At 35.6% G+C, this 27,565-nt stretch overlaps 1 protein-coding gene across 2 annotated transcripts in view; it reads right to left on the bottom strand.

The window, feature by feature from the left end:
- Nucleotides 1-27,565, bottom strand: part of Nbea (neurobeachin) — a 532,882-nt gene that overhangs the window by 12,953 nt on the left and 492,364 nt on the right. The window contains exons 49-54 of one of the 2 annotated variants that reach the window (XM_042685587.1): nt 24,242-24,409; nt 11,495-11,584; nt 8,827-9,019; nt 7,026-7,097; nt 4,763-4,918; nt 4,402-4,572 (exon numbers count right to left, since the gene is read on the bottom strand). In XM_042685587.1, the coding sequence (XP_042541521.1) occupies nt 4,402-4,572; nt 4,763-4,918; nt 7,026-7,097; nt 8,827-9,019; nt 11,495-11,584; nt 24,242-24,409 (850 nt within the window). The remainder of the gene's footprint in view (nt 1-4,401; nt 4,573-4,762; nt 4,919-7,025; nt 7,098-8,826; nt 9,020-11,494; nt 11,585-24,241; nt 24,410-27,565) is intronic. The other variant, XM_042685588.1, reaches the window with a different exon arrangement.

Below are 27,565 nucleotides of genomic sequence, written 5' to 3'. Positions count from 1 at the left end.
AAAACATTGAGTCCTCAGTCACATGTGAGTTGCCACAGAGGTCTAGATCAAGTCCCAAACATGACTAGGTCCACATTTCCCAAAGCCACAACGCAACACAGTAAAAACAGTCCATGGGCTAGAAATGATTTTCTTTGATTCATATCACAAAATATTCAATGACAACTAGAAGAACATATACTCAGTATTTAATGAAGTTTAGAAGATTCTTCAGTGGAGAATAGGAGACCCATTCTCTACGAACGAGTGAATAGGTGAGCCTACTTATTAATTTACTCTAAGTTTTTTTTTCCTCTTCAGAGATGAGATGACATTGATTGTACTAGCTGGACTTCCCCTGAACTCCTGGATCCTGGATCTCGGACACAGTATCATACTGGTCCTTCCCACACTGCCCCCAAACAAAAATTCACCTGCCCTTCCCAAGGAAGCTGGGATCTGTATGATGCCTTGACGCCCCTTGTCTGTGAGCTGAAGCTATCTGGTCAAAGAAGAAACTAGCCAGGAATTTTTAAAGTATTGCTTCCGACCAGGTCGAAGACCTTTCTTGAAGTTTCAGGTCTAGATACGGAAAAGGAAAGCAGAGACCAGTGGAAAGCGTTCTGTTTCCTAGTCATAGACCCTAAAGGTCTTCAGATGTTAGACTGGGGACAAGGTGCTGAGTGGTTTCCTTTGTTGCATTACATATATGGCCACGAGATCCCAGAAAGCCCTGAGAGGTAAAAATTCTTATACATCTGATTATGCTCTTGCTGGTACCTATTTTAATTTAAGGTTTAACATTTACTAAATCCTTGCTCTGGGAAGTGGCACATATTTATTTAATAATAGATACCTGTTATCTACCTCTATATAAATATAAATGTACTTAAAAGTATCTGGGGCTAGTTGTCAACGCTTTAGTCTCTTATAGTAGCATGGCTAGTGGCTGGAAACAAACAAAGAGAGAGTATGATTTGGCAGATGTTTCATGACAGGCTGTGGCTGGCAGGAGGGTCAGTGTCCAGGGCTGAGGCCTACACAATAGGAGCCCAGAGAAGGTGTGTGTGCACAGCTGGATACCCCTTTTCCAATTGGCGTATCCTTTCATCATTTCTGTAATACACGTACATGAGCTAAAAGACTGTGCTTAAAATACGGAGTATAACGGCATAGAATGATGTCTTACACACACTGCTAAGTGAATATTGTTGATTTGGTTTGAAAAGATAAAAGTAAATCTCCTTTTAAAGTTTCATACTGCTATGATTTTTAAAGTTCCATATGTATGTATCATCAAACTCTCTATAAGGCATCTTATATCTGGTATAAACCTTTAAATTGCAGACTTTCAAAGCATAATGGCTTTTGAGCTGAGGTCCCAATGTATTTTCAGTGCCTATTGAAGACACAACAATGTTAACTTGCCCCTCTGGTGACTATCTTGTTGGAAGCTACAGCACATAATGAGAAATGTCAAGTCCCAAGATCAATGAAATTTTGGACTCTAGGGATTCAACAGATATAGCATTGATCCTTTTAAAGAACACCAGTCAGAGATGGGTTGTAATATATTGCAGAGGACTCTAGAGGATAAGCGGCCAAGTCCAAGATACCTACCTGACAAAAAATTCAATCAGCTTTTAGCACAAATTGCCTGCTCTGCTCTGCTTTCTTTCATGCAGGAGACTGATTCCAATTAAAGTGCGCAAATTAATTTTTATCACTTCCAAATTAGTTTCAGAATTTGTGTAAGACTGTTACAGATGAAAGCATCTGTCCCTCACATCTTTGCAATTCTGTTATCTAGTTAGGGACCTATTTAAAATCTCCAAGATAATTTCCTATGTTCAAAGTCACAAGTTGGAAAGAATAACATTGAGTATTACTAGTATAAAATGCATTAATAAAACAACTATAATTCAACTCTAACATATGCTAGGTAGCCTTTGCTCATTTCTTTTATGGTCTGAAACTCTCTGTGTAATAAACTGCTTGCACATTTTCATTGTCTTTGTGATGAATCCATTAAATGGAAAAAAATTAGAAAAACTAGTACTTCTGAGATGTCTAAATTAGTCACAATGATGAATTTCACAAAAAGCATAGATCTTTTCTATGATTACTTAAAATTACAATAATAATACAATAACAACAATGCAAAAGAAACAAATATATTAAAGCCACTTGAATTTACTTTGGGTTTTCAGTGATGTGTATATAATATTAGATGATAAATGTTAACATTTCATGATGTGACAAAAAAGTACATTTGGACTCCCTGCCATAAAAAGTGATTCAATGTCCACACTAAGATCAACATCTGACTTACAACAGCTATGAGGATATTATGTTTCATGCCTAGGCATCTCCTTTCAAGTCTAGGTTAATGCATACAACCTCTAAAATCTAAGGGCTTTGTGTCACACACTTTAATACAAATTACATAACTGGCCTTTTGATTTTGAGCAACACTGGATTTGAAATAGAAAACAGATAGCCTGGTTCTTTGACCTGTGAACTGGAAGCCAGAGTAGATTAAACTAGAGTAGAAAAAGAATCATTTTCTTTCATATTGTAAGTTTATGGATGTCAACAACTATGTCTGTGGATGACTAAACACCACAGTCAGATCACAGACATGACCATCAGCTCAGTGTGCTCTGTAAATACCTTTAAAAAAAAGTGAACTGGGAGGAGGGAAATAGGAGAAAAATGAAGGAGGGGGTAACAAGTTTGACAAGAAATGTACTTATCACCTTACTTATGTAACTGTAACCCCTCTGTATATCATCTTGACAATAAAAAAAGAAGGAAAATAAAAGTGAACTGACCAATGTACCACTGCTCTACTCAGGCATGGATATACTCCTATGCTGGCTGATTCAGATAAATGACACATAAGTCAGCTAGCCCAATCAAATACTACATCTCGATGTACTCATTTTACTATTCTTATTTTCATTATGGAAAAACGTTGAAACAATTTTTTTAATGTAATCAATCTATGCTCAAGATGTAAGGTTAATTACTATATAGATAACAAAGAACTTATACAAAATATTATCTATTACAGTGAATGATTCATGTAATTAATACACTATCCTCAGTACATTCAATAGAAAAAGTAGTTTTGTGATGAGTATAATATAGAAGTCCGGGCTGGGAAGGTGGCTCAGTGGTAGAGCGCTTGCCTTGCATGCCTGAGGCCCTGGGTTCGATTCTTCAGCACCACATAAGCAAAAAGAAAGAAGCCGGAAGTGGCGCTGTGGCTCAAGTGGTAGAGTGCTAGCCTTGAGCTGAAGAGCTGAGGGACAGCGCCCAGGCCCAGAGTATAGGCCCCATGACCGGAGCCCCCCCCCAAAAAAAATATATATATAGAGAGAGAGGTCCTTATTTAACCCCAGAAGGCCAACTCTAAGGAATGTATGTACCCAGAATTTCTAGCTGCTAAGAGAACACTAGGCACACAGTAGACATTTAGCATATATTTATTTAGTGCTTGTCTCATCTTGTAGGTGCTTTTCCCATTTATCAATAGGAACATTTTTTTTCTTACATGAAAGTAATGGAAGCTGCTGTACTTTATGTCCACTTGAAATATCTAATGAAGTCTTTACAGAGTGCATTTTATGGAGGTAAGTTCATAATGATGACAAGAGGTATCTCCCCCCCTCCAATTATTGTGTGTGTGGGGGTGGGTGCGCGCATGTATGTGTGCACATGCGCATGATGCTCCTAAGCTTGAACTCAGGGTCTGAGTGCTGTCCCTGAACTTTTTTACTCAAATCTAGTGCTCTACCACTTTAGCCACAGCTTCACTTCTGGCTTTTTGGTGATTGATTAGAGATAAGAGTCTCATGGAATTTCTTGCCCTGGCTGGCCTTAAACTGCAATCTTCAAATCTTAGCCTAAGTAGCTAGGATTACATGTGTGAGCTACTGGCATTAAGCAAAAAATATCTGACCAATGAATAAATTTTCATAGATGGAAGCAATACTGAAAATCACATATAAATAATCCAGATAATCTGCCATAATAACTACTTGCCCTTATTTAAAGCTTACATAAAATGCTGTTTTAAAGAAATATAATGTTCAGAGTTTTATTCTTAAGGATTAATATAACCATTTTGTATGTATGTAGCTCCTGTTGTAAGGAGGGTTAATGGACCACGTGAAACTTCTGAAGCCCAAGTGGTTGTGGGGTCGGGCGGCTGAACAGAAGTTTATAGGTGAGGATATGAGAGTCACCCCTGGCCCACAATGATAGCTGTTGCCCATTCCAAGAAAGATTTATACCACTTAAGCATTTATATTTTAAAGTCCTTATAGAATCAAGAAAAACAGTTTGGAAAATCAGGAAGATAAAATATATGTAAGTGAATTTAGAGTGTGACAGGACAATTTCGAAAGCACTCACTGCTATTGGGGTTGTCTCCTATGATGTGGTGTCGCCCACTCCAGTACCAGAGAAGCAAGGTGGCGTCCCGGGATCCAGACACGATGTAGCAGTCTCCACCAATGTAGGACTCAGACCTGGCCAGGCATGTGACCACGTCCCAGTGGCCAAATACAATCTGAGTCAGTTTTCCTGCAGCAGTGAGGCAATGGGTTCACTTAATTTACTCATTTTCTTTAGATGATAGTAAGCTTAACTTCATTTTTACTAAATATGTGAAGAGTAAGTAGAGACACCCTCAAATTTATAAGCAAATTAAAACCTACCTTTGGTTTAAGTACATTATTTTAAAGAGAATAATGTATTGCATAGTTAGGATTACCTGTTTCTGTAGAATAAACTCTGAAGCTCTTATCCCAGAATCCACAGATAAGAATATAGCGATTGTCTGCTGTGACCACAAAGCAGTGGGCATTGATTTGTATACTCTGGTCCACAAGATCTGTGATCTGCCGTTTGTTCACACCGGAGTTATTAGCTATAAATAAATAGAAGGAATTTCAAGAAAGATTGCAAAAGAATTCCACCAAGCCTTCACAGAAGGAACAGAACACTTTTGTGCTTCATCTAGTAATAGGCTTTTTTTTTTTTTTTGGCCAGTTGTGGGGCTTGAACTCTAGGCCTGGTTGTGTTCTGTCCTTGAGCTCTTCAGCTCAAGGCAAGCACTCTACCACTTGAACCACAGCATCACTTTCGGTTTTCTGATGGTTAATTAGAGATAAGAGTCTCATGAACTTTCCTGCCTGGGCTGGCTTTGAACCATGATCCTCAGATCTCAGCCTCCTGAGTAGCAAGGATTATAGGTGTGAGCCACTGGCGCCAGGCTCAGTAATAGGTTTTTAAAGCTACACAATTATTAAGATTTTGACATGCTCCCCTTAGGGGATATACATTTTCCTAGTAGCAATGATTATTCATGAACAATATAATATATTTAAAAAGCATGCCAGAATTTCAAGTTTTTCCTCCACCAAAAAATAAGAAGCATATGAAGAATTCAAGAGAATGCATTTAAAACATAATAACTAATACTTAAATGCACATGATTCTAGTGATGTTCATTATGCACGAATGTCTAATAAGAGCCAAAAAGGATAAATATTACATGAAACATATAGAAAAAGAGAGCTTACATTTTCCCCAATCTGTCATTTTCCAATGACATTTACAATCCATGTAAAAAAGAAGAGGGTAGAGATTTGAGCAAGGCATGTTGTTGTTTGGGAAGCCCCACAGGGAGCTTTAGGTCAGCAGCTCTAAAGACCTGGATTGTCAACAAACAGAAGGCCTTTCTAGCAAGGGCTGGCAGGGAGGAGAGGAATAAAAAAGATGGGAGGAAAAAGACAGGCAGAGAATCAGCCTATAGCACTGGGATTGAATCTGAATAAAATCAGGAACTCAGAGACACATCTGATTTCCCCAGTGCCTGTCTGGATGCCAGCTTGTCCCTGATGCTACGCCATCCTTTCAGGCAAAAATCCCTGGACTGAATTCTTAAACAGGAAATGCAGATGTAGGAGGTCACCACCACCAGTCTCCAACACCAATTAAATCCAAGTGTTACTATTTGTAGATACCTTCTAACACTATAAAAATAATTACTAGGGAAGGTAAGAAAGAAAAAAGAGAGAGAGAAAAAAAAGAAAAAGAAGAAAGAAAGAAAGAAGGCAAGAAAGAAAGAAAGAGAGAAGAAAGAAAGAAAGTAAGCAAGGAAAAAAGAAAGGAAAGAAAAAGAAAGAAAGGGAAAATAAATTCAAAGTCCTGGAAAGCTATATAAGTGGAGCCTGGTTAATTATAACAAAGAAATCCATTTTCCATAGTTACAAACTAGACATTGTCAATGTCTGCTGAAAAGAGGAATAGCTAGACTGGACTCTAAAAATATTTCTAGTTCTAAATCTTATATTCTCTAAATGATATGTAAAATGTTATTAGGGATAAGTAACTGGCACATATGGCTATATCTCTTTGCTTAGTTCAATACATCTTCCTATGTATTAATCTAAGAGCAAAAACCCAGAGCTCATATACACTATAATAATTTTTATAGGATTGCTTTTTTCTAATTTAATTTTCTGAATAATCCCACAGGATAGTTAGAAGAGCATTATTATGAACAATCTCACAGATGTGAAACTGAGAAGTCTAGAATGATTAGGGGCTTGCTCTGGACCACAGGTCTAATAAACCAATGTCTAATATATGCAATTATTTAAATATTTTAATACTCTCCATGAAGAAATATAGAACATGAGTTTAAGAAACATTTTTACTTTATAAATGTTTAGCCCTTCAGTATTAGTTTCCTCTTTGAACCCTTATGTAATAAAAAGTTGTTAGAAATATTTTAGACTGAAATAAAGGGTAGATTTTAAATCATTTGCCTTGTTTATGTTCAATTAAATGACCTTCAAAAATGTCATAAAGAATTGCTTGAATAGCAAAAAATTCTTTGAAGGGAAATTATGATTAATATGTATCTTAATCTGATGATATTTGAATTTTAAGTTTGTGGAAGAAAAAAATATTACATGTAGGAATATGTTCATATTTAGTATTCTTGAAAACAAATTATTTTAGCCTACCAATTAATGGATCCATTTCAATTGGAAGATGATGGGCTTGATCCAAGGAGTATCCCGGTGCTCCTCTGAGGCCTAAAAATTTACCAAGAGAGACAGAAAAGACTGCTATAAAATTATTATAAAAGGATTTCCTAACAAGAGAGTTGTTTATGATAATTATAAAAAATGTTTATTGGCTTAAAATTCTGGTAAATTATTTTAAGCATTATGTAACCTTGCTGTAAGTCTTAAGAACATCATCACAAAGCCACGTGGCTGTAGCTCACGCCTATAATCCTAGCTTATCAGGAGGCTGAGATATAAGGATCAGGGTGCAAAGCTAGCAGAGGCAGGAAAAGTCTATGAGACTCTTATCTCTAATTAACCAGCTGTGGTTCAAAGGGTAGAGTGCCACCCTTGAGCAAAAATGCTAAGGGACAGTGCCCAGGCTCTGAGTTCAAGCCCCAGTACTGACACAAAAAATAAACAACTAATAAAAAAATCACCATCATCACATCAGGGATATCAGGTTCCTACTTAAGATGTAGAAAACTGGAGTGATAAGAAAAATCTCGATAAAACATAGGATCATAACATTTATTGAGCCCATTAAAAAGTTAAAGAAAGCAAACAAACAATAAGACTAAATTTTTTTTTTTTAAAAGCTGGGCTTCCATGAAGGTATAGTAGGAGCAGAAGCTCTCCTGAGCCAGCGCTGGGCGAATCTGGGGTTTCCTACTCAACTGGATCCTTTCTCCATATATGACTGGTAAACTGAAGATATAAAATGGAGCCACATTTTAAATCTTCAGTCTCATTAAATGGTACTTTCAGTAGATTAACATTTAGGGTTTGATTGAGAGTTCATTTTTCCATGTGATTACATAATATATTCATAATATTTTTGAGCAATTTGAAAGAAATATTTATCCCTTTATAGTTTGTACTCAACATAAAACATTTGTAAAGAATGAGATTCCTGTGAATAATGGTCTTTAAGATGTGCACCACATGCTTCTGGTTGAATAAGAGTAGTGCTACCCTATGGTGATTCTGTCACCAACAACCATAAAATAGGTGCACATGGAAACTCTTTGGGAGAAAGCTATTGTATAAATCAGTCTTTTTCAGGGCAAGGTAGAAGTGAGTACAATAGAAGGATTCAGGTTAAATCAGCATGGCTCATTTGTCCAGTTCGAGGGACAGTGGGAGTCCTGGGCTTCCAGGGAGAGCTTAAGTGGTAAAGTAGGTCAACTAAATCATCTGGTCACAGCTACTTCTGTCCTGGCTAAATAACTATCAATATGTCTAAATTTTTGCAGTGGTATTATATCACTTCAAGATGTGTTGGCAGAAACTATCACAAGCGGATTTGGAAACTGCATGTGTGAAATCACTAGACAACTAGAGATAGTGTTTGTCTTCTTCATTGCTTTATTCCAAGTGTTTAGGGGTTTTGGGCATGTAATGGCTATTCAAATATCTGCTAAATAAATTAATGACATTAAGAAAACAGGATTTGAGATTATTATCCAGAAAACACAGATTCATTTTGACTAATATATAATAAAAATGAGGGATTCTTTTGGGGGGAAGATCTGATTAATTTGTATAACTGCTTAAATTGATCAAATATCCATTGAGAGTTTAACCATATTCTGTCTTTTGTGAGGCACTAGTGTGTAGCTGCAGTCAGTGAGGCTGACCTGCATTGTTTAGCTGGGCTTGACAATGATCTGTTGTTTTTGTGAATGACACTGCTATCCCAATACCCCTTTCTCACCTTAAGTCGTCAGTGAGTGCCTTGCTTAGGTTCACATACCTACTGTGTTGTGCCATCTGTTCACTGCAAACAGTCGGCTACAGGTCACTGTCACTACAGCAGGAATGGTCAGGTGGGGTAGGGTATTGGCAGCCACGTGGGTCACTGGAGAATTTGATGGAAACTTCAGCACCATTATCACATCCTGCTGCATCTGATCTTTAAACATGAGTGGACTCTGTGGAAGGAAACACTGTTGAGTAGAAAGGGAAGAGAACAAAAGGAAAGAAAAGGGATAATGCAGTTAGTGGAAGGTTTGGGGAGAAGGAAGCTCAACATTAGACAAGGCTGGTAGGGAGATGGAGCAAGCTGTACTGTCCTGCAATCTCATATCTGTCCTAAATATAGCACTCTCCACTTGAGTTAGGACTCTCCAAATCACTGACATAGGACGCCAGATTGCTCACAATCAGCCATGATTTAGATATGGCCAGAATACCCTTTGAAAAGTTGCTCATAGATATGGACACAAGATGTGACATAACTGTTCAGTGCTATTAAAAAATGAATTTGGTGGAAAAAAATAGTCAATCGATGCCTGATAGAGTTCACATGAAACACGAGGTGAATTCATGTGACTGATACTGTTGACATGAAATACAGAGTGAATTCGTTGCTAGTTTCATTCCTATCTGCCTGATCTGGGGTCACCGCTACAGTCTAAATAATGAAAATATAACAGCCTCCATAAAGCAGTCCAAGTGCTCCCCTGTCAGTGTTTCATGCACATTTCTGCTCTGGTGCTAACTGAATTTATGGTTTATGCTTCCCCGCTCCCTTTTACTGACAGCCAGTACTTTCTCTTCCCTTTTCTTTTTAATCTTTTTTTTTCCTCTTAAACATCTAGATAGAAAGTAGATACTGTAAGCATTACATATAAACACTATTGTATTAAAAACAGGAAATAAAGATGCTGAGAGCATTCACTATTTAGCTTTTGTGCATGTTTTGTGATTGTGTCCTCTACACATGAATCCTTTGCTTAGAAGCATGAACTAAGAAAGCTCAGATACTGTTTTTAAAACAATTGTGTGCCAATTTAGTCTCAAAACATTACCCCTAGGAAAGAAGTGAGCTTTGATTGGGCATTTCTCCAGGATACAAATTATTATTAGTACCATTGAACAGATAATTAAGACAGGCACACTCATCTGCCAGCCCATTTCATACAATAGTGTTAGAGATACTCTTCTGGACAGATTATTAAAGCTGCCTCTTCTTGAAGCTTGATCTCCAAGACCATATCACTGCACTGTGGCTGAGGGTTTGTCTGGGAAGAGGCTGGGGTCTGGTCAAACCTTTATGTTTTATCACAGCAGGACCAAAGGGTGCATTAGTAAGTAGCCAAGGGGCTGATGGTAGACAGGAAAAGAAATGTTTGAAAACAAGCATGTTTAGCTCTATTTCCCTAGGACTTGGGAGGAGGTCCCTCAAGGGTGTAGAGGATGTCTCTGTCTCTGTACCTCTACTGTTTTGCAGATGAGGCTCCAAAAATTTTGGTTAAATAACTGATAATATGTTAAATAAATAAAATACATAAATACATGAATAATGTTTTTCAGGAAAGAATATCTAAATTTGGGGCACATTTCAGAGCTGTTTATTCCATTACCAGGGACTTGGTGCTTTGATGTTCGTTGATAAGCTGAATTCATTTGGGAAGTATTTTTACCTTTAAACATTTTAACCAAAAATCTAGCAAAGAAATCTCAGTTTAAAAGATGTTTTTCTCAGAAAATTTTTACTTTTTATGTATTTTGAGGGGATGGATGAGGTTGAGGTAAATGGGGGTCTCAGAGGACAATATGGAAGATGTGAGCTTGATCAGGTGCACTGTACTCAGTAGAACTATTTAAAGATAATAAAAATAAATTGCAAAATACAAACAATAAAGAAGTAAATGTTTATAGCAGATAGTAAGTTTATCAGCTCATTTGTTATAAAATAGACTTTAACTTTGGATAAAAATAAAAATAATATGCTTTTTTCCTTGCATTGGGAATAAAAGTTTAACATGAAAGGCTACTGATAAAGATGCCAGCTAATATTTATAGAGAACTTACAATCCAATGGCTAATGCAGGATTGAGTTATTAGATTCTCAGTGATAGCAATTAGTTTTACTCCTAAATTACAGATGTTGGGATGTTGAGTACCTTGCAGGAGTTAGCTACTCAGTAGCAGGGATGGTGTTTAGCCCCTGTCTAGCTCAGGAGTCCTAACTTTTATCTACTTTATTTTACAGGTTCTCTATAGGGGACATAAAATACGTTTATTTTTTTCCCCCTCTGCTTACTCCCCTTACTCCATACTGCCCCCCCAAATTAAATTTGGCAATATCATATTGTGTCTATACTTACATTGTAATTTACAAATCTAATTTAATTTTAATGTCAGCATGTGTTTGTTTGCCTGCTTGTGTATGAATGACTTTACATAGAGGCATACTCTATGGTTATTTTTTGAATCCAAGATTGGGCTAGTTTTAGACTTCATGGTAAGAATTGTACTTTCTTTCCTGTTTCTCCCTGGGGTATCCATACATCCTTTAGCCTGAAGAGTTAAATGAATACGTTGAGATGACTTAAAAAATGCTGCTAAAATCACAATTTTATTTGCTCTAAGCTCAGGTATTAAGGGAAAAAAACCTTAACATGCTGATGTCTTACCAGGTGCATGGCAGAGCTCCGAGGCGGATGTGGCTCAATAAGCAACTGAGATGGCGTCTGTCCAAAGTTCTGTATCTGCGCTTCCATGGCCTGCAGGGAAGGAGGGCGACTGTCATAATCAATATGCAACAAAGAGAGAGGTCAACACACTCTTGACAATGCAAGTGGATCCCAAGTCAGCCATGAAAAAAAAAGTCCAGAAAATTCACCGGGTGTTCTTTTCCCAGGGTGCAGAACCATTCAAGTGTTAGTATTTTGTAGACAAGGTTGGCTTCTTCTTCCAAACATGCTTCAGTTAACCACATCACTGTTCTTATTACCAGAAGCTGGGGTTAAATGTGGAAATGCTAAGCTGTGATTTCATGCATGCAGCTAAAGACCAAGGAACATTTCTAGCACTAAATACAGAACATATACCTTAATAAAGTCCTTTGTGAGGAGGAATGTATGGGGATCTCTAATGAAATAAACTTCTGGAATCTTAATGGGAAAAGAAAATGAGACACAAAGTCCACCATTGATACAAAATAAAATTCAGAAAAATCAGACATTCCAATCAATTCAGCGGGCAATTAGCAGAGAGGACACTGGAACTTTTGTGTAACAGTTAAATATGACAACATTTCCACTACAAAAATGCATTTTAGCTTGCTATGTTATTTTAAGGTGGATTTTAGAACACTGTTTATTAGGTATGAATTAATTTCTCTCAAGTATTTTCCCTGGCATTTTAGAGACAAATCACTCAAGAAGGAAAGAGTTGTATCTGCCTGTGCAGATGGAGGTATTAATGAGATTCAAAGTAATTTAGACTTCAAACTGTTTGGACCACACAATATATCTTTGTGTGTGTGTGTCTGTGTCTGTGTCTGTGTGTGTGTGACAAAGAGAGAGAGAGAGAGAAAGAGAGAGAGAGAGGCTTATGAAAGATTTAAGTTTTTCTGCTGCACATAAATTCTATGGATAAAACATTTCAACATATTAAGTCAGACTAAGAAATAATTTTTTCCTGAAATAGTCTATGTATGTAATTTAAGTCAACAAGGAGAAGCACAATATTTACCATGGTCATTACTCTGTTACCATGCTAATTTTCTCCTAAAATTGTGTGCAATTTGGTTGCACATAAAAGTGAAATACGAAATTCACTGCGGAGTATTTGACAAAATGCAGGTAAGTTGGTAGATGGCTCCTCACACAGCATCGCCTCTAATTGAATCACTATCTACAATTCTCATTTATAAAGTACTTAAATTTAACAATCTGTCCTAGACTGCATTTCAGGAAATGTTTATCAATAAAAATGTGAACTTTCAAATTTAATAGCAATATTAAACATGAATGGATCATTATCCAACATATTTTAGCAACTACAAAAATGAGATTTTGGTTTGCTTATTTGCAGAAGCAATAGGATCAATTATTAAATCACTTTAAGTGCTGTCCAATTTAATGCATACAAGTATTTGCAGTGTCCACTCATATGCAAAATGTGTCTATTTAACTAAATTGTATTCACAAATATATGATCATACTTTGCCTCTCTACTGCAAGATTTATAATTATAAAAAGAGGCAGAGATCATTTCTGCTTAGGTCCATATTATTAACATTAAATTCTTGAGAATTATTGGGAGGAAAAAGCAGTAATTTTACTATTAAAGCCAACCCAGTTAATGTCCAATATCAAGAGCAGTGTATCATCAACAGCATAAGACTCTAACAAACTTTGTATTTTAACTCCTTCAATACAAACACCCATGAGGATAGTAGCCTCACAGTTAGCATTTAAATGCTCGCTGAAAACTACATCAACAAACAGACATCCAGACTTCCTTTTTTTTTTTTTTTTTTGTAGGTTGTAGGGCTTGAACTCAAGGCCTGAGTACGGTCCTTGAGCTATTTTGCTCAAGGCTAGTGCTCTATCACATTGAGCCATAGCTCTACTTCCAGTTTTCTGTTGTAGGTAAGAGTTTCATGGATTTCCCCTGCTTCAGCTGGCTTTGAACTATGATCTTCAGATCTCAGCCTGCTGAGTAGCCTGAGCCACTAATGCCCAGCTCAAACATATTTTCTTTAACTTTAATTCAGTTCAAGACTAGCATTCTACCACTTGAGCCACAGAGCCACTACCGGCTTTTTCTGATTATGTGGGGCTGAGGAATCAAACCCAGGGCCTCATGCATGCAAGGCAAGCACTCTACCACTGAGCCACCTTCCCAGCCCTACTATGAGCTTATTACTCCCTCTGTAGATTACTCGAGACTAAACTTCAGAAGAGGCAGGAATAGGTTATATGTATATGTGTATTCTATGCATTCCTGCTAATAAGATTTGATAAAGATTTTATTGCCAAGATGAAAATGAGTGTGGCAACAGGTAAGCCAAAATATAGTAGGTGTATCTTCTCCGGGATGCAATAGATTGAAAACTTCAGTTAATCTAGCAGATATGGTGTTCCCTGCCTTTAATTTCAACTACTTAGGAGGCAGAGCAAAAGAGGATGACAGTGTGAGGCCAGCCTGGACAAAAAGCTGATGAGACTCCATCTCAATCAATAAATAGCTGGCCCTGATGGTATGTGTGTCACTCCAGCTGGGAAAGAAGTAAAATAGGAGATGGATCAGATACAAATAAGAGTCTCTATTCAAGAAATAACTGAAGCAGAAATGGCTGAAGGTGTGGCTTAAGTGGTACAGTGCCTACCTAGCATGCACAAGGCTCTACATTTAAATCTAGTACCAAGGGAAAAAAAAACAAACTAGTTAATTTTGTTTTATGCACAATGTAGGTTAGTTTAACCCAGATATATTTTTTTCTTCTCATAGATTCTTTAAAGCTATTAGGTATTTTTTTTTTTTTTAAAAAAACACAACATAATTCAGTGTCTTTTGACAAAATGTCTACAGTACAGGGAGAAACAGAGTAGGGAGTTAACAATTCATGGTTCTCAAATGACCTGTCATGCTTGCTCTGTCTTAGCTTTTAAATCTATTGCCAGAACTATCAGCCTTTAAGAAAAGCGGGTGGTTCTGCAATTCCAATACATTGCACTATGTCCCAACAACCAGCTTATTTTATTGAAAATCCTCAGAAAATTCAAGAAAAAAATTGTAAAGGTGGTTGCTCAGGAACACGTAAAACTTTTTTTCAGTAGGTTTCCTTAGCATTGCTACTTACAGTGCTTAAAATTTGAATATATCTGCTATTAAAACACACACACACACACACACACACACACACACACACACACACACACACAGAAAATAGGGGCTGGGAAGGTGGCCCAGTGGTAGAGTGCTTGCCTTGCATGCTTGAGGCCCTGGGTTCGATTCCTCAGCCCCACATAAGCAGAAAATGCCGGAAGTGCTGCTGTGGCTCAAGTGGTAGAGCGCTATCCTTGAGCTGAATAGCTGAGGGTTAGTGCCAAGGCCCAGAATTCAGGCCCCACGACCATCAAAAAACAAACAAAAACCCCAGAAAATATAAATTTGACACAAACAAAAGTAATATATGTAATTTATATTATCCTGCTTTTCAACTTTCAACATTATTACCATATAAGAAAAATAGCAAAAAACAGTAGAATATTGAGATGTCTGAAATGATAAAGGGAAAGGTTACCTACTGGCTGAGTGTATTATAGCTGATAAGCTTTTGCATCTGGTTTATTATTATAATAAAACATGATCATAGAAACATTACTTTTTAATGCTGGAAAACTGGGACTGAAGTAAATCAGGCAAGTAATATATGCACTTTATTATTTCTTGCCTTATAAACATTAAACTGTATAAAAAATTAAAATGCTGTTTTATATTCAACTGCTTCTAGTTTTTCATAGGAACCAAAAACAGAACCACAAATATTTCCCCTTTTGTTTTAAGGTTCAACAATATTAAGTCTAAAGTCTATTCTAGAAAATTTATTAAATATTTAAGCAAATATTGGATAACTCAAGTATAAAAGGACCACATTTGCTTTAGTTAGCAGCATACTGTGTTAGAACATATTTGAGAGAGTATTCTAATTCATTGGCTGCCTTCCTTCTTGCTTTCACTCATAGTATAAACTTAAATCACATAAAGGGGGCCCTCTTCAGATAAATCATATTTCTACTTTGGCATGATAAATCATAATGATAAATTTATATAACTGACTCAGCAAGTGAACCTGAAAAATAATTACCATTTTCTCTGGATACAAATGTTCTACCCAGAATATATTCTTCTTAAGTCATTTGTTGGTGGAAAACTCGCTCATTACTTTTTCAAGTGTAAGTTTATTCACGTTAGAATCTATGGACGTTTTTTCTCTCTGAGGTACTAGGATTGAAATCAGGGCATGAAACATGCTACCCAAACCCTTATCTCTTCTATTTGTATTTTGTTTTGGAGATAGGGTCTTGTTAACTTTGTTCAGCTAGCCTCAAATTTAGGATCATCCTATTTCTCTCTCCAAGTAGGTGGAATTATAGGTATGTGCCAGGCTAGTACATGTATTTCACTGTAGTTGGCAGTGGGTAGCCTATCCTGGATATCTCAAATAAGTTTGCATATTTTATTATCTAATCCTCCAAAAGGTAACAGAAATAACTTTCTGGATGATACACAGGCTTAATTACTTACAAGCAAATGTTTTTTTGTGGACAACCTCTTAATGATTCTTCCAGGATTGGGGTTGTTTGCTCACACTTGGGTGATCACTGTATAGTATATAAAGGGTGGATTCAACCCAGCATACATAATCATATGTGAGAAGAATCAGAACAGCATCCCTAATTCTCCTTGGTTGAATAGTTTCTCTAACTGTGTTATGTTCTGGATGACCCAGGTGGTAGGAGAGGAGGAAGGGAAGCTAAGGGAGATAGTGGTGGTAGAGGAGAGATGGGAGAGGAGTAGTTGTACAGGTGGTGGCAGTCTTTGTAAGTTCACTTGGACTGTCTAATCATGGGAAGACAATAATAACGAAAATGACAACAATAATGAAAATGATATGTAGAATAACTTCTAGACAGGTTCAACAGGTGATAATAGAAATATTCCAAAATGAAAACATAAACTATTTTTTTAGGGGGGCGGAATTGTGCCAGTCCTGGGGCTTGGATTCAGGACCTGGGTGCTGTCGATGAAATTTTTTTTGCTCAAGGCTAGTGGTTTACTATTAGAGCCACAGATCTACATTTGGCTTTTTGTTTGTTTGTTTAATTGGAGATAAACAGTCTTACACACTTTCCTGACTGGCCTGGCTTCAAACTATAATCCTTAGATCTCAGCCTCCTGAGTAGCAGGATTATAGATGTGAGCCACTGGTCTGGCAATATGTTTTTATTAAAACAAATCAGATTAAAATATTATGTATGCAGCTAAACAAAATATCATCTTAGATTTTAGCATAAATAGGAAGCAACAGTTTAGAAAGAATATATTAAAACTTCAAGTGGGGTCATTATCAATATGTTTAAAGCCTTAAAATTGAGTCATAACTAACTGAAATGTTTAGCCACTTAGATTGAGTGATACCTACTTTATACACTGAAGCATGCAATATATTTTGAAAAATTATTTATGCTGATGATAACAAATGTGTAAAATTACAAACTTGATATTAGTAGAAGATAAGGAAATCCCTTCCAGGTATTTCTTCTACAAACAGCAAGTTGCAATTTGCACCCTTCATCTTTTGAATAAAATATGACCAAGCATTTACTGCTAATTTCTGAAAATCAACAATTACAATTTCTCATCTGAACACAATGAAAATAACACAAAGTGGAGAAAAAGGCACATTTCAGATAAATGATATACATCCTACTTTGGCTAGCTGCAGTATTTATGCTTCTGTTGGGGACAATTAATGGTCATAGACCACCCTGACTTCAGTAATTATGAGAAAAAACCCTGAAATTTTAAAAAGTTCAATATGTGCTATTCATTTCCTTGATTCTCATTTCTCTATTAAAACTTTATTGTCAAATTTTCACAATACAAGCCTCATTGTTATAAAAGAGAAACACAAAAAATTCATGTAGCCCCATATACTTTCAGGTTCAGGGGCCATAATATTCTTCTTGCACCCAAAGTGATAGTCTAGCTTTTAAAGGAAACAATTTATCTATTTCCTCTCCAATGATTAAAATGTAGGGCTATTCTCTGTGTTTAATTTGGCTTTTGACTTTGCTAAAATTTTTTACTTCCTAAAACTTTCAGTAATAAAAGAAGGAAGATGAGATGGTTTTAGGATATGTATATTAGCTATTTGTTGCTCATTTGCTCCAACTATGTTTCTGAAGACCTGCCCAGGAAAAGAACTCTATCTATGATGACAATTAAGCCATCAGGCCTCCTACTATGTGTAAATGAGCAGCAAATGCTATGTTATACAACTCATTCAGGCAGGTCCAAAGAAAGTAGTCACAAGTTGCTAAAGGAACATGAATAAGAAATGTACACAGGAATAAGCCATGGTGGTAGAGGCCATCAATGTTGTCACTATCAATACTTTTCATTTACATCATCAGAGTGAAACGTGTGTTAATATTTTCCATTTTAAAATTTATGAGTTCATCTTTCAAGGAAAGCCAGCTTTGCAGCTGTTTTGGTCAAAGACCCATCTGTCTTGTTGGTTCACGTCAGGTCTCTATAGTAGCAAAAACTATTTCAGCAAGAAAATCAAGTGAAACCTGAAGTGACCCACTGTACTTCCTGGCAGGGGAAGGGGAGGGGGAAGGAATATTTTCACCACAGCAGATCCAAAGGGATGCTTTGTTAAACCTGCCAGCTGAGAGGAAGAGAAAAAAGGAGAAAATACCTAGGAAGTACAAGAAATATTAGTAACAGAAGCCAGGCTCTGGTTGTTAATGCCTGTAATCTTAGCTACAAAGGAGGTTGAGATCCCAAGGTTCAAGGTTCAAAGCTAGCCTGGGAAGAAAGGTCTGTTGAAACTCTTATCTCCAATTAACCAGCAAAAAGTGGAGGTGTAGCTTAAGTAGTAGAGCACCAGTTTGGAGTGAAAAGCAAGTGAGACAGTAAGGTCCTGAGTTCAAGCTTCAGGACCAGCATCAAAAAAACCCCAACAACAACAACAAAAAACAGAAACTAAACTAAGAATAGCTCATTTTTATGATTGCTGATAATGACAAAATATATTCAATATTTTAGAATGAAACATAGATAAGTGTATATATGTAATAAATGTGTAAATATTACATGGCCCATATGGTCCATTAGCTTCCAGCCAAACACTGTTTTATGATAGCCTTGTGTGCATACCTCTCACTGTCAAAAAGACATCATCTAAGTCATTCAGTCTGGCAATGTCAATAGTAAGTATGACAAGTTCCATGACAAGCTAAGAACTTAGTGTCTTGTTAATAATTTGTCTGATGTGAGCTTACAGCTTCTGTTGGAATGTAGTCTCCATATTTTTGTCTTGCTGAACAGGCAGAACTTTAATGCTAATACCATACTCATGCTAATTCACTTCATAATTCAAATGAAAAACTAATCATACAGAAAATAGTAGTAAACTATAAATAATATAATTAATAATGATATAATAATCAATGGTGATTAACCTTTATCAAGTCAAAGAAAGTGTTACAGGTTGCAATTAGGGAATCTTTATAGAACTTTGTAGATATTGTTGAAAAGAAGCATTATATACTATATCCTTCAACTACAAGACACAAACACAAATTAATTAGTGTATCTATTGTTATCATAGATCTTTTTATTAAACTGATAATTTTGGTTACATTTACTTTATTACATAATAATATTAATATAATATTACATAATACTATTAATACAAACCTATACGATTCTTCACTTCTGGGCAATAATCTCTATCTGTATTGTGTTGTACAGTTTCCATGAATTAGGTTTCAATTCTGCCATCACTTTTTTTAGGGTGGGGGAAGAAGGTACATTAAGGTTAGTGAGGGGCTTAATGTCACTCAATTATTGAAGATGGGCTGTGAATCTGATTCTTCTGCCTCTGCATACCTGAGGCAGACAGGCTTTAATAATTCTATCATCCTAAATGTAATCATTTCTTAAAATAGTTGAAGACTAAAATATTTTTCATCATAAAAGAATGTTAATGTTTTGTAGCGTTCATTTAATTTGTAGCATCTACTAACCAACTACTAATGATGGCACATGGCACATAGTTCCTTTGAAACCCTCAAAAGATGATAAAATGACATTTTTTTCCTGAGGAATAATAGAACGATTGGTCAATAAAATGTCCGATGAAGTTTTCTTAAAAATCATCTGAACTTTTCCTTGAAATAATCTGAATTTTCTTCCTATTATTACTGGAAAATTTACTAATTGGAAATATTTAACTAATTTAGAAGTATGAATAGAAAGAAAAACATTACAGTCTGGATTGGTGAAATAGAAGTACACATTTAAACTTTTTTTTTTGCCAGTACATGGGTTTAATCTCAGGGTATGAGGCTTTCTCAGCTTGCTTGGCTTGTACTCTACCACTTGCTCCACAAAATCTCATTTGGCTTTCTGCTGGTTATTTTTGGAGATGATGTCTTCTCAAGCTGGCTTTGAATCTAGATGCTTTAGATCTCAGCTTCCTGAGTAGCTAGAATTACAGGCATGACTTACTGGTTTCTGATTGCCCTTAAAATTCTAAGAACTATTTTTCTGGAGCCATAGAGAATGGCTTTATTTTTAGTTTCCTAAACAATAATGGTACTAAAGAAAGTCTAACTTGAGAATAGGGTAACCGCACCCAAGTCCTGGTTCTGCTGCTGTTCAGATGGGTGATTTTGGAAAATTATTTAGTCAGAGTGTCAGGCTGGATTAGTAATTTTGAACTGTGAATGTATGTAAAAGTTTTGGAGGGATTTTTTTTCCCTCCCCCAAATAAACCTGTTTGAAGTCTCTCTGCAGATATTTGGAAATGTCTATGGGATCAGCAGGAAAAGGTAGATGCAAAGTTAGCTGGGAACTTGGGTTTGGCCATGTGTGTTTAAAACAGTAGTAGGGATAGGGCTGAGGAAGATGATGCAATGAACTGAAATATGGTGATAGGTACATGGGGTTCATTATATTAGTCTCTCTACTTTTATATGGAAAAATTCCAAATAATTCTAACAGAGCTGTCAGAGAGCAGTGTTCTTAAACTTAAATGTCTCAAGCAAGTCACTTACATGTCCCATTGAATGCTCTTTCTGAGTTAGTAGTTCAGGGAATTATGAGCTTCCAACCAGACATTCTAACAAGTTCTCAGGTGGTGACGATTCAACTGGGCTTTTGGACCACATTTGACAACCAAGGAGTAAGAAAAATGAGAAACAGGTCTGGAGGTGTGGCTCAGGTAAGGATTCAGCCTAATAAGCACAGAGCCTTAAGTTCAAACCCTAGTAATACAAAGTAAAATAAAACAAAACAAAACCTATGGGACTTGATAGATGCTAACCAAAATCCCTTATTTCCTAAGCAGGTTCTAGGACTGAATTTACTAAAAAAAAATACAGCAAATCATATTATTTCTATTAATCTGTAAGAATAAGAAAGACTGTCCATTATCATGCTTGAAAAACATTGTCCAAACAGTCAGTCGAGACATTTGTGAAAAAAGTGCCTAGATTATGATGTAAAGCAAGACTTGAGACAATTTAAATAATATCTACTATCCAACAGATCAAGTGTTTACATATTAAGAAGAGCTTTGTACCAGAACTGTACTGTCATGTTTCTGCCTGGAGGCTGTCAAGATAAAGTTTATTATCAATTACTGCTTTACAAGTATAAAATAAGTTAAGCTGTCATAATTTTCTAAGCTAGAGATCCTAAACTGTCAAAGAATGTCAATTTTTAATATGACACAGAGAAGAAAATTATCTGTTATTCTGACCCCTAATTTCTTGACATTTTAATGCTGTAATTGCTGCGGTTAGTGCTGCTCTGTGATTTCACCTGTCAAGAAAGAATGAATCAATAACCTTAAGCCATTTCTCAGATTTTAGCACTAACTTCAAAGCTCAAAGTTAAAGGCAGATTGGAGAAAATTTTAAACAAGGGAACATATGTAGATGTTTAAATATTAAGTATTTCTTTTTTAAACCTGCATTTGAACACTAAAAAAAAAAAATCTTCCCTTGGCTAGCTGGCATTTAATATTAGACAATTATAATCTTCCTTTAGTTTTACTCATGTGATCTTTGTACTTAAAAAAATAACTAAGATAACCATTCTAAATAAAGGGAATATATGCAGCTAAACAAAAGGGTTGACATTTTGAGTTGTGGTCTCTGCAGGAGCCTGTGTTCAATGATCCAGAGGAAGCTTAACTCTCATGTCAGAGTACGCTACAGAAGATCTTCAGGAAATCGAACATGGATGACTTAAAGACAGGTATTGTGCTTCCCAGAGGGTTTACTCACAGGAGCAATGAATTGGTAGGGGAACCTAAGTGGGCACCAAATAGTGAGCATGCTATACTTCATCCCACTCATCTGTAGATTTCTTTTTTGTGACAATAGAGGCCAAGTAGTCTTATGTTAGGCAACATATGTGTTGCCCTTTGTAGAGTGAGCAATTAAAGCAGAGTGAGATTCAATAACTTGACCATCTTCAATGAGCTCGCAGGATCCAGGTGTATTCTAATCCATTGAGGAGGATATTGTTTCTCAAGCTCTTAATTGTTAGTGCAGAAAATATATTAGCTGAGAGATGGGAGGTATAGTCTTCCGGGTATGGGTTCCCTCACATCTAATATTCTTATGCTGAGATCAGGTATATAGGTAATGATTGGGGTAACAACATATATATATATCAAAGTGTAATTTTGGAATCTAGTCAACTTTAGTATCTGGCAAATATGTGTTCAGAATGAGAATGCTAGAAGGGTCTCCTGAGGCAAACACCCTAGTTAGCTAACTCAGGTAGTGTATTACTCTGAGGTAATAATAGTCTATAAAATATTGTTCAGAGCATCTCTATAATAAGCAAACATGTAACTAGACACCTTCCATACAACAAAAATAAAAAGATACATATTTTATGCAGTTTTATTTAGGAAGTGTTACAACTTGATGATTAAGGGCAATGAATACCTGGCTTTTTCACTGTTCAAAGTAATGGTTGCTATTTATTAGTACATATTTTTTAATAGGGTTCAAACTACATATATTATATTTATGTAAAGAAGGTCTCGATTCTAATTCTTATTTCATTTATTCTTTCATCTTTTACTTAATATTTACTTACATTTGAAAACCTGCTATTTTTCTGTCAATTTAAATCTGCCTTGTATGTTCATCATCCCTAAGGTTCAATATATTTGCATTTTGCCAAACAGATTAACATAACTTTCCCTATAAGAACTGAATATTATAATGGATAAATATGTATAATAAAATACTCAGGATCAAAACTGTCTATGAGCTTTAAAAGTAAAAAGACACAGTAAAACAAGAACACTTAAAATGAAACAAAACAAAAAAAAACAGTTTGGACCTAGTCTTGGAATGCCAGAGTTGTGTTATTCAAACTATGCTTTTTTCTGACTCTAAAAGATCTTAGTTCTGAAAGAAGAATTTAGTTGTAAGGAATTTATATAACAGGCAAAGGTATACAGTAAAAAGAATATGCTAAGGATTACCTCCTACCAAATAATTTGATTACTATTTATACACAATGGAAAGTTCAAAGTTAGATGAGTATAATGGTGAGTGGAGAAAATTCCTTATTGCACCTACCAAATTCTTAATACCTTGTTTTTTTTTTTGTTTTTTTTTTTTTACCAACTTCATTCATTTTGTATCTCTAATTTCATTTCTTTGTGCCCATGACATGGTACCATGTTGCCTCTAATAACATGTTTGTAATGTGTTCTATGAGTATTCACCCTGAGTCCAATGAAATGCTTCCCTTCACTCTCCTCTTCTCTGCTTGGTGCCATACAAATAGAATAATTTTGGTTTAATAGAGGTATATGAGAAGTATCTTTATGGATTTTTTAAAAAAAACCTAGAGTTCATTTCCCAAACTACACATTTTCTACTTCCAAAGTTAAAATAAAAACAAGACATTCTATTGCCCGGAGACCTAGCAATGATGACTTGTTTTGCATACAGCAGATGGCATATATTGAGTGGATGAAGGCTAGTATATAGCTTCCTTGCAGCAATACTTTATATAGCAGCTGTTGCATCTTTGCTCTTTCTACATATCTGAAACCAGTTTATGCAAAGGAGTAGTGATTTAAATAATATTTTATATGAATGTTTTCAAACATACTTACATAATTCTCAACTATAAACATTTCAGGATGAGAACATATGGGAATAAAATATTGTAATTGCATCTCTTTCATGGATACATTTTCTTTAATGTTATGTTTTGAAAGGTGCTGTTTTGCTTTTATTTAAAAAAACATTCGCAGATTATTTTTATGTGCATTATTCATATTTAGTTATTCATCGAGGTCTAATTTATTATAACACAATGCATTAGACATTTTAATGAAGATTCTGAAGTAAAATAAAATGATGATACAGAAGTGCATTGCACATGCCTACAATCCAAGAGAAACAATGTGCTGGCCTCATTACTTGCATCTGAACATATATTCCTTTTTTTCACATTTGTCAAGAACTTGAAATCTGTGCAGCCCAGAGCTATGGTGAAAGGAGATTTACATAAAAAGAGAAAGAAAGTCAAATTTGTGTGTGAGTGATGTCAGACATTTTTGGAAGAATATGGAACTTCACACCTACCTCTCTGAGCACAGGATCAGTGATGCTGTCCAGATTCACAGAGCCTTCATAGGTCAAGTAGTGGAAAACGTTCAGAGCACGAACAGCTTCTGGTCCTCTCTGTTTGTAGCCAAATATCAGGTCAATCCACTGGTGGAGTTGGCAAGAGACAAACTCACTTTCTAGAGCCTAAAATAAAGCAAGAAGAAAATGAGAGTCTATCCAAACTTAGCAAAGCTCTATAGTTTTTTCTTATAGTGAAATATTTTTGGATAAAAAGGAGAACATACTCTTTACATTCCCATTTGATTTATCTGAATTAGGCCTTCAGTTCCTAGTTAGTACATTACTAACTTTCAATTATGTTTTATAAACCAAAGACCTAAATGAAATTAAAAAAAATTTAAAGTGTTTAGTTTTCCATGGTTCCATTATGTATACAAAAAAATAGTTTCAAAAACATACTCATGTTTAAAACAATAATTTGACATAGCTATTTTAATGCCATTTTAAAATAATCTCATTTCTAATTTTTCAGTGTTCCTTTAAAATTAAAGAATTTTATAAATCCCTTTGAAATGAATCTATTTTCTTGCCTAAATCCTTCTAGCTCACCTCTAAGGAGACTACAAAAATGGAATGCTTTCTTCTGCTGTAAATTAGCTTAGTTATTTTGGAGCCTGGGAATCACTGGGAAATCGAGATATTTACTAGCAAGTGAGAAAAAATGGAAATTATGGAGGCAGTGACCATGCTGAGTTTCTATAAAGAGTCAGAAGAAAGAAGTCCTTGTCTTTCCTAAGAAGCTACCAGAAGAATCTGAGAGAAATCTTGACAGGTAAGGAGATTTTAAACAGAATTTCTGTAATCTGTAGCTCAACAACTTTAAAACAACTGTTCAGAAAAGAATATAAGAAATGAGACAAAAATACATCCAAGGAGACATTACTTATAATTCTATATTGGTTAAGTTTGTATTTATCATTTGTACAAATAATTCTGTTGTTTCAGTATAACTACTCAATTAAGACAAAAACTCAATACGTTTATTAGTAAGAGTAGCAATGGATGGGATTAAAAGATTAACATATGTGGACTCATTATCCAATGGTTTTGAAATTATGATTTAAAGAAAGATTTTTACCTCCATGGTGTCTAAAGCAGTAACCATTTAAAATAAACGCTGTGGATACCACAAAAAAAGGATTGGTACATTTATTATTATTTTATTAGACAAAATGATTGTTGAATAAAATGCTTATCATGAGAGACAGAATGAAGACTCTTCACTAATTTGAAATTTTAAAAGGAGTTTAGTTCTTTTTTTAATCTCAACACCCTCTTTATCTCTCTTTTTCGCCAAAGAGACTATTATGTGCTTAATGTTTCTCCTTTTGTTCTTATAAAGCACTACTCATTTTGTGCATGGACACATCACATGTGTTTGTGATCTATAAACATGGTCTAGTGTTCTGTAGTTCATGTTCCTTAATTTTTCATTTAGCATTGCTTTCAAGATCAACCTACTGCCACCATGTATGAAGTTAATCCATTGCTCCTCATGGCTGCACAAGGCTCCCCCAGAAGCTAACACCTTGTTACCTCTAACTCTTGGTGACATAGGCTGTTTCTTCCCCTGGCTTCTTAATTTCTGAGAATTCCTTTGTGATTTATGATTTGGAGTGGGACTTACGCATCCCTGCACTGGTGTATGTACACTCCACATCATTAGTTCCCAGCTTCTCTTCAGAGGACTGCCTTGTCCCCATTTCCTCCACTGGGCACAGGTGTCCACATCTCCACTAACTCCTTATATTATCCGGGTTTCAACTATTGGTTAGTGTAATAGAAACATTGTTTTACTCTGTATTCATGTTTATTGCTAGTAAGTTTGGCATCATATTAAAGATTCTTGCTGGTCTTTAGAATTTCCTTTTCTATAAATCCTGTTCATATTTCTACACATTTTTTAAAATGAAAGTTTTTGTCTTTATGTTGTTGACTTGTGAAAGTTCTCTAAATATTTAAAGCAACAGGGCTGGGAAGGTGGCTCAGTGGTACAGTGCTTGCCTTGCATACATAAAGCCCTGGGTTTGATTCCTCAGTACTACATAAGCAAAAAAAGTTGGCACTGTAGCTCAAGTGGTAGAGCACTAGCCTTGAGCTGAAGAGCTGAGGGACAGTGCTCGGGCCCAGAGTTCAAGCTCCACAACCACAAAAATAAAATAAAAAATTAAGCAACACAATCACATGTGTATTAACTTTACCCACGTTCTTTATCGAATACCAATTTCTAATAACTTAATACATTTTTAAATAGTTATGCTCTTAAGGTTTCTGATGTGACAAGACAGCTTTCTATATTTTTCTTCATTAGCTTTACATTTGTGGGTTTATTTTCCACATTTTAATCCATCTAAAATCTACTACTTGCAAGCACATGTGGTAGAAGTACAAAGTTTTACTTTTTATGTAGTAATACATGACCAATAACCATGTGAGTTATATTTTAATATTGCAAACTAAATACACTCCTCCAGGATGATGTATTGGTGTCATCTTTATATTTAAATATATATTACAGACTCAAGAAGCTGAGATCCGAGGATCACAATTCAAAGCCAACTCAGGGAGGCAAATCCATAGGACCCTTATCTTCAATTGACAAGAAAAAAAACGTGAAGGTATGGTTCATGTGGTAGAGTGTCATCTATGAGTGAAAAAGCCAAGCGAGAGTATGAGGCCCTGAGTTCAAGCAGAGAGAGAAAGAAGGAGGGAGGGAGGGAGGGAGGGAGGAGAGAGAGAGAGAGAGAGAGAGAGAGATGAATATATAATCTTTTGAAATTCCTAGTAGGATTTACATAAAACCTAATATAGGCTGTAAATTTTCTAGGGTTATAGGAAAATTTTACTGAATTGCTTGAAGGCTCATAAAAGTCTCTATTTTGGGCATTTTTAAAAAAACATTTTGCCCAGTATTTGTCCATTTCATCTCAATGTTAAAATTGCTTAGTTCATAACAAACTTTAATAAAAACCTGTACCTTTTGTTTTATACATACATATATTTACTATTGCATATATTAATACAATATAGGCTATATATTAGAGGTAGGGTGGTAAACTAACTGAAAACTGTAGGTAAATCTCTATAATTTTTCTTTTTTCTTGTACAATTAAATGACAAAAAAATAAGGAGCTAACCAAATAAAGTCTCAGAATTTTTGTCCTGCTAGTCTTGTGCAGAGAAAAAGAAAATCTAGTTTGGAACATTTAAAAGCTAAATATGGTTCTAAGTCAAATACATATCTAAGAACTGAATATCAGCTCTCATATAATTACAGTA

The sequence above is a fragment of the Dipodomys spectabilis genome, unplaced genomic scaffold (assembly GCF_019054845.1).
Source record: "Dipodomys spectabilis isolate Male_0828 unplaced genomic scaffold, ASM1905484v1 ptg000095l, whole genome shotgun sequence".
NCBI classification, from domain to species: Eukaryota; Metazoa; Chordata; class Mammalia; order Rodentia; family Heteromyidae; genus Dipodomys; species Dipodomys spectabilis.
This window is presented reverse-complemented; position numbering and strand designations above follow the sequence as displayed.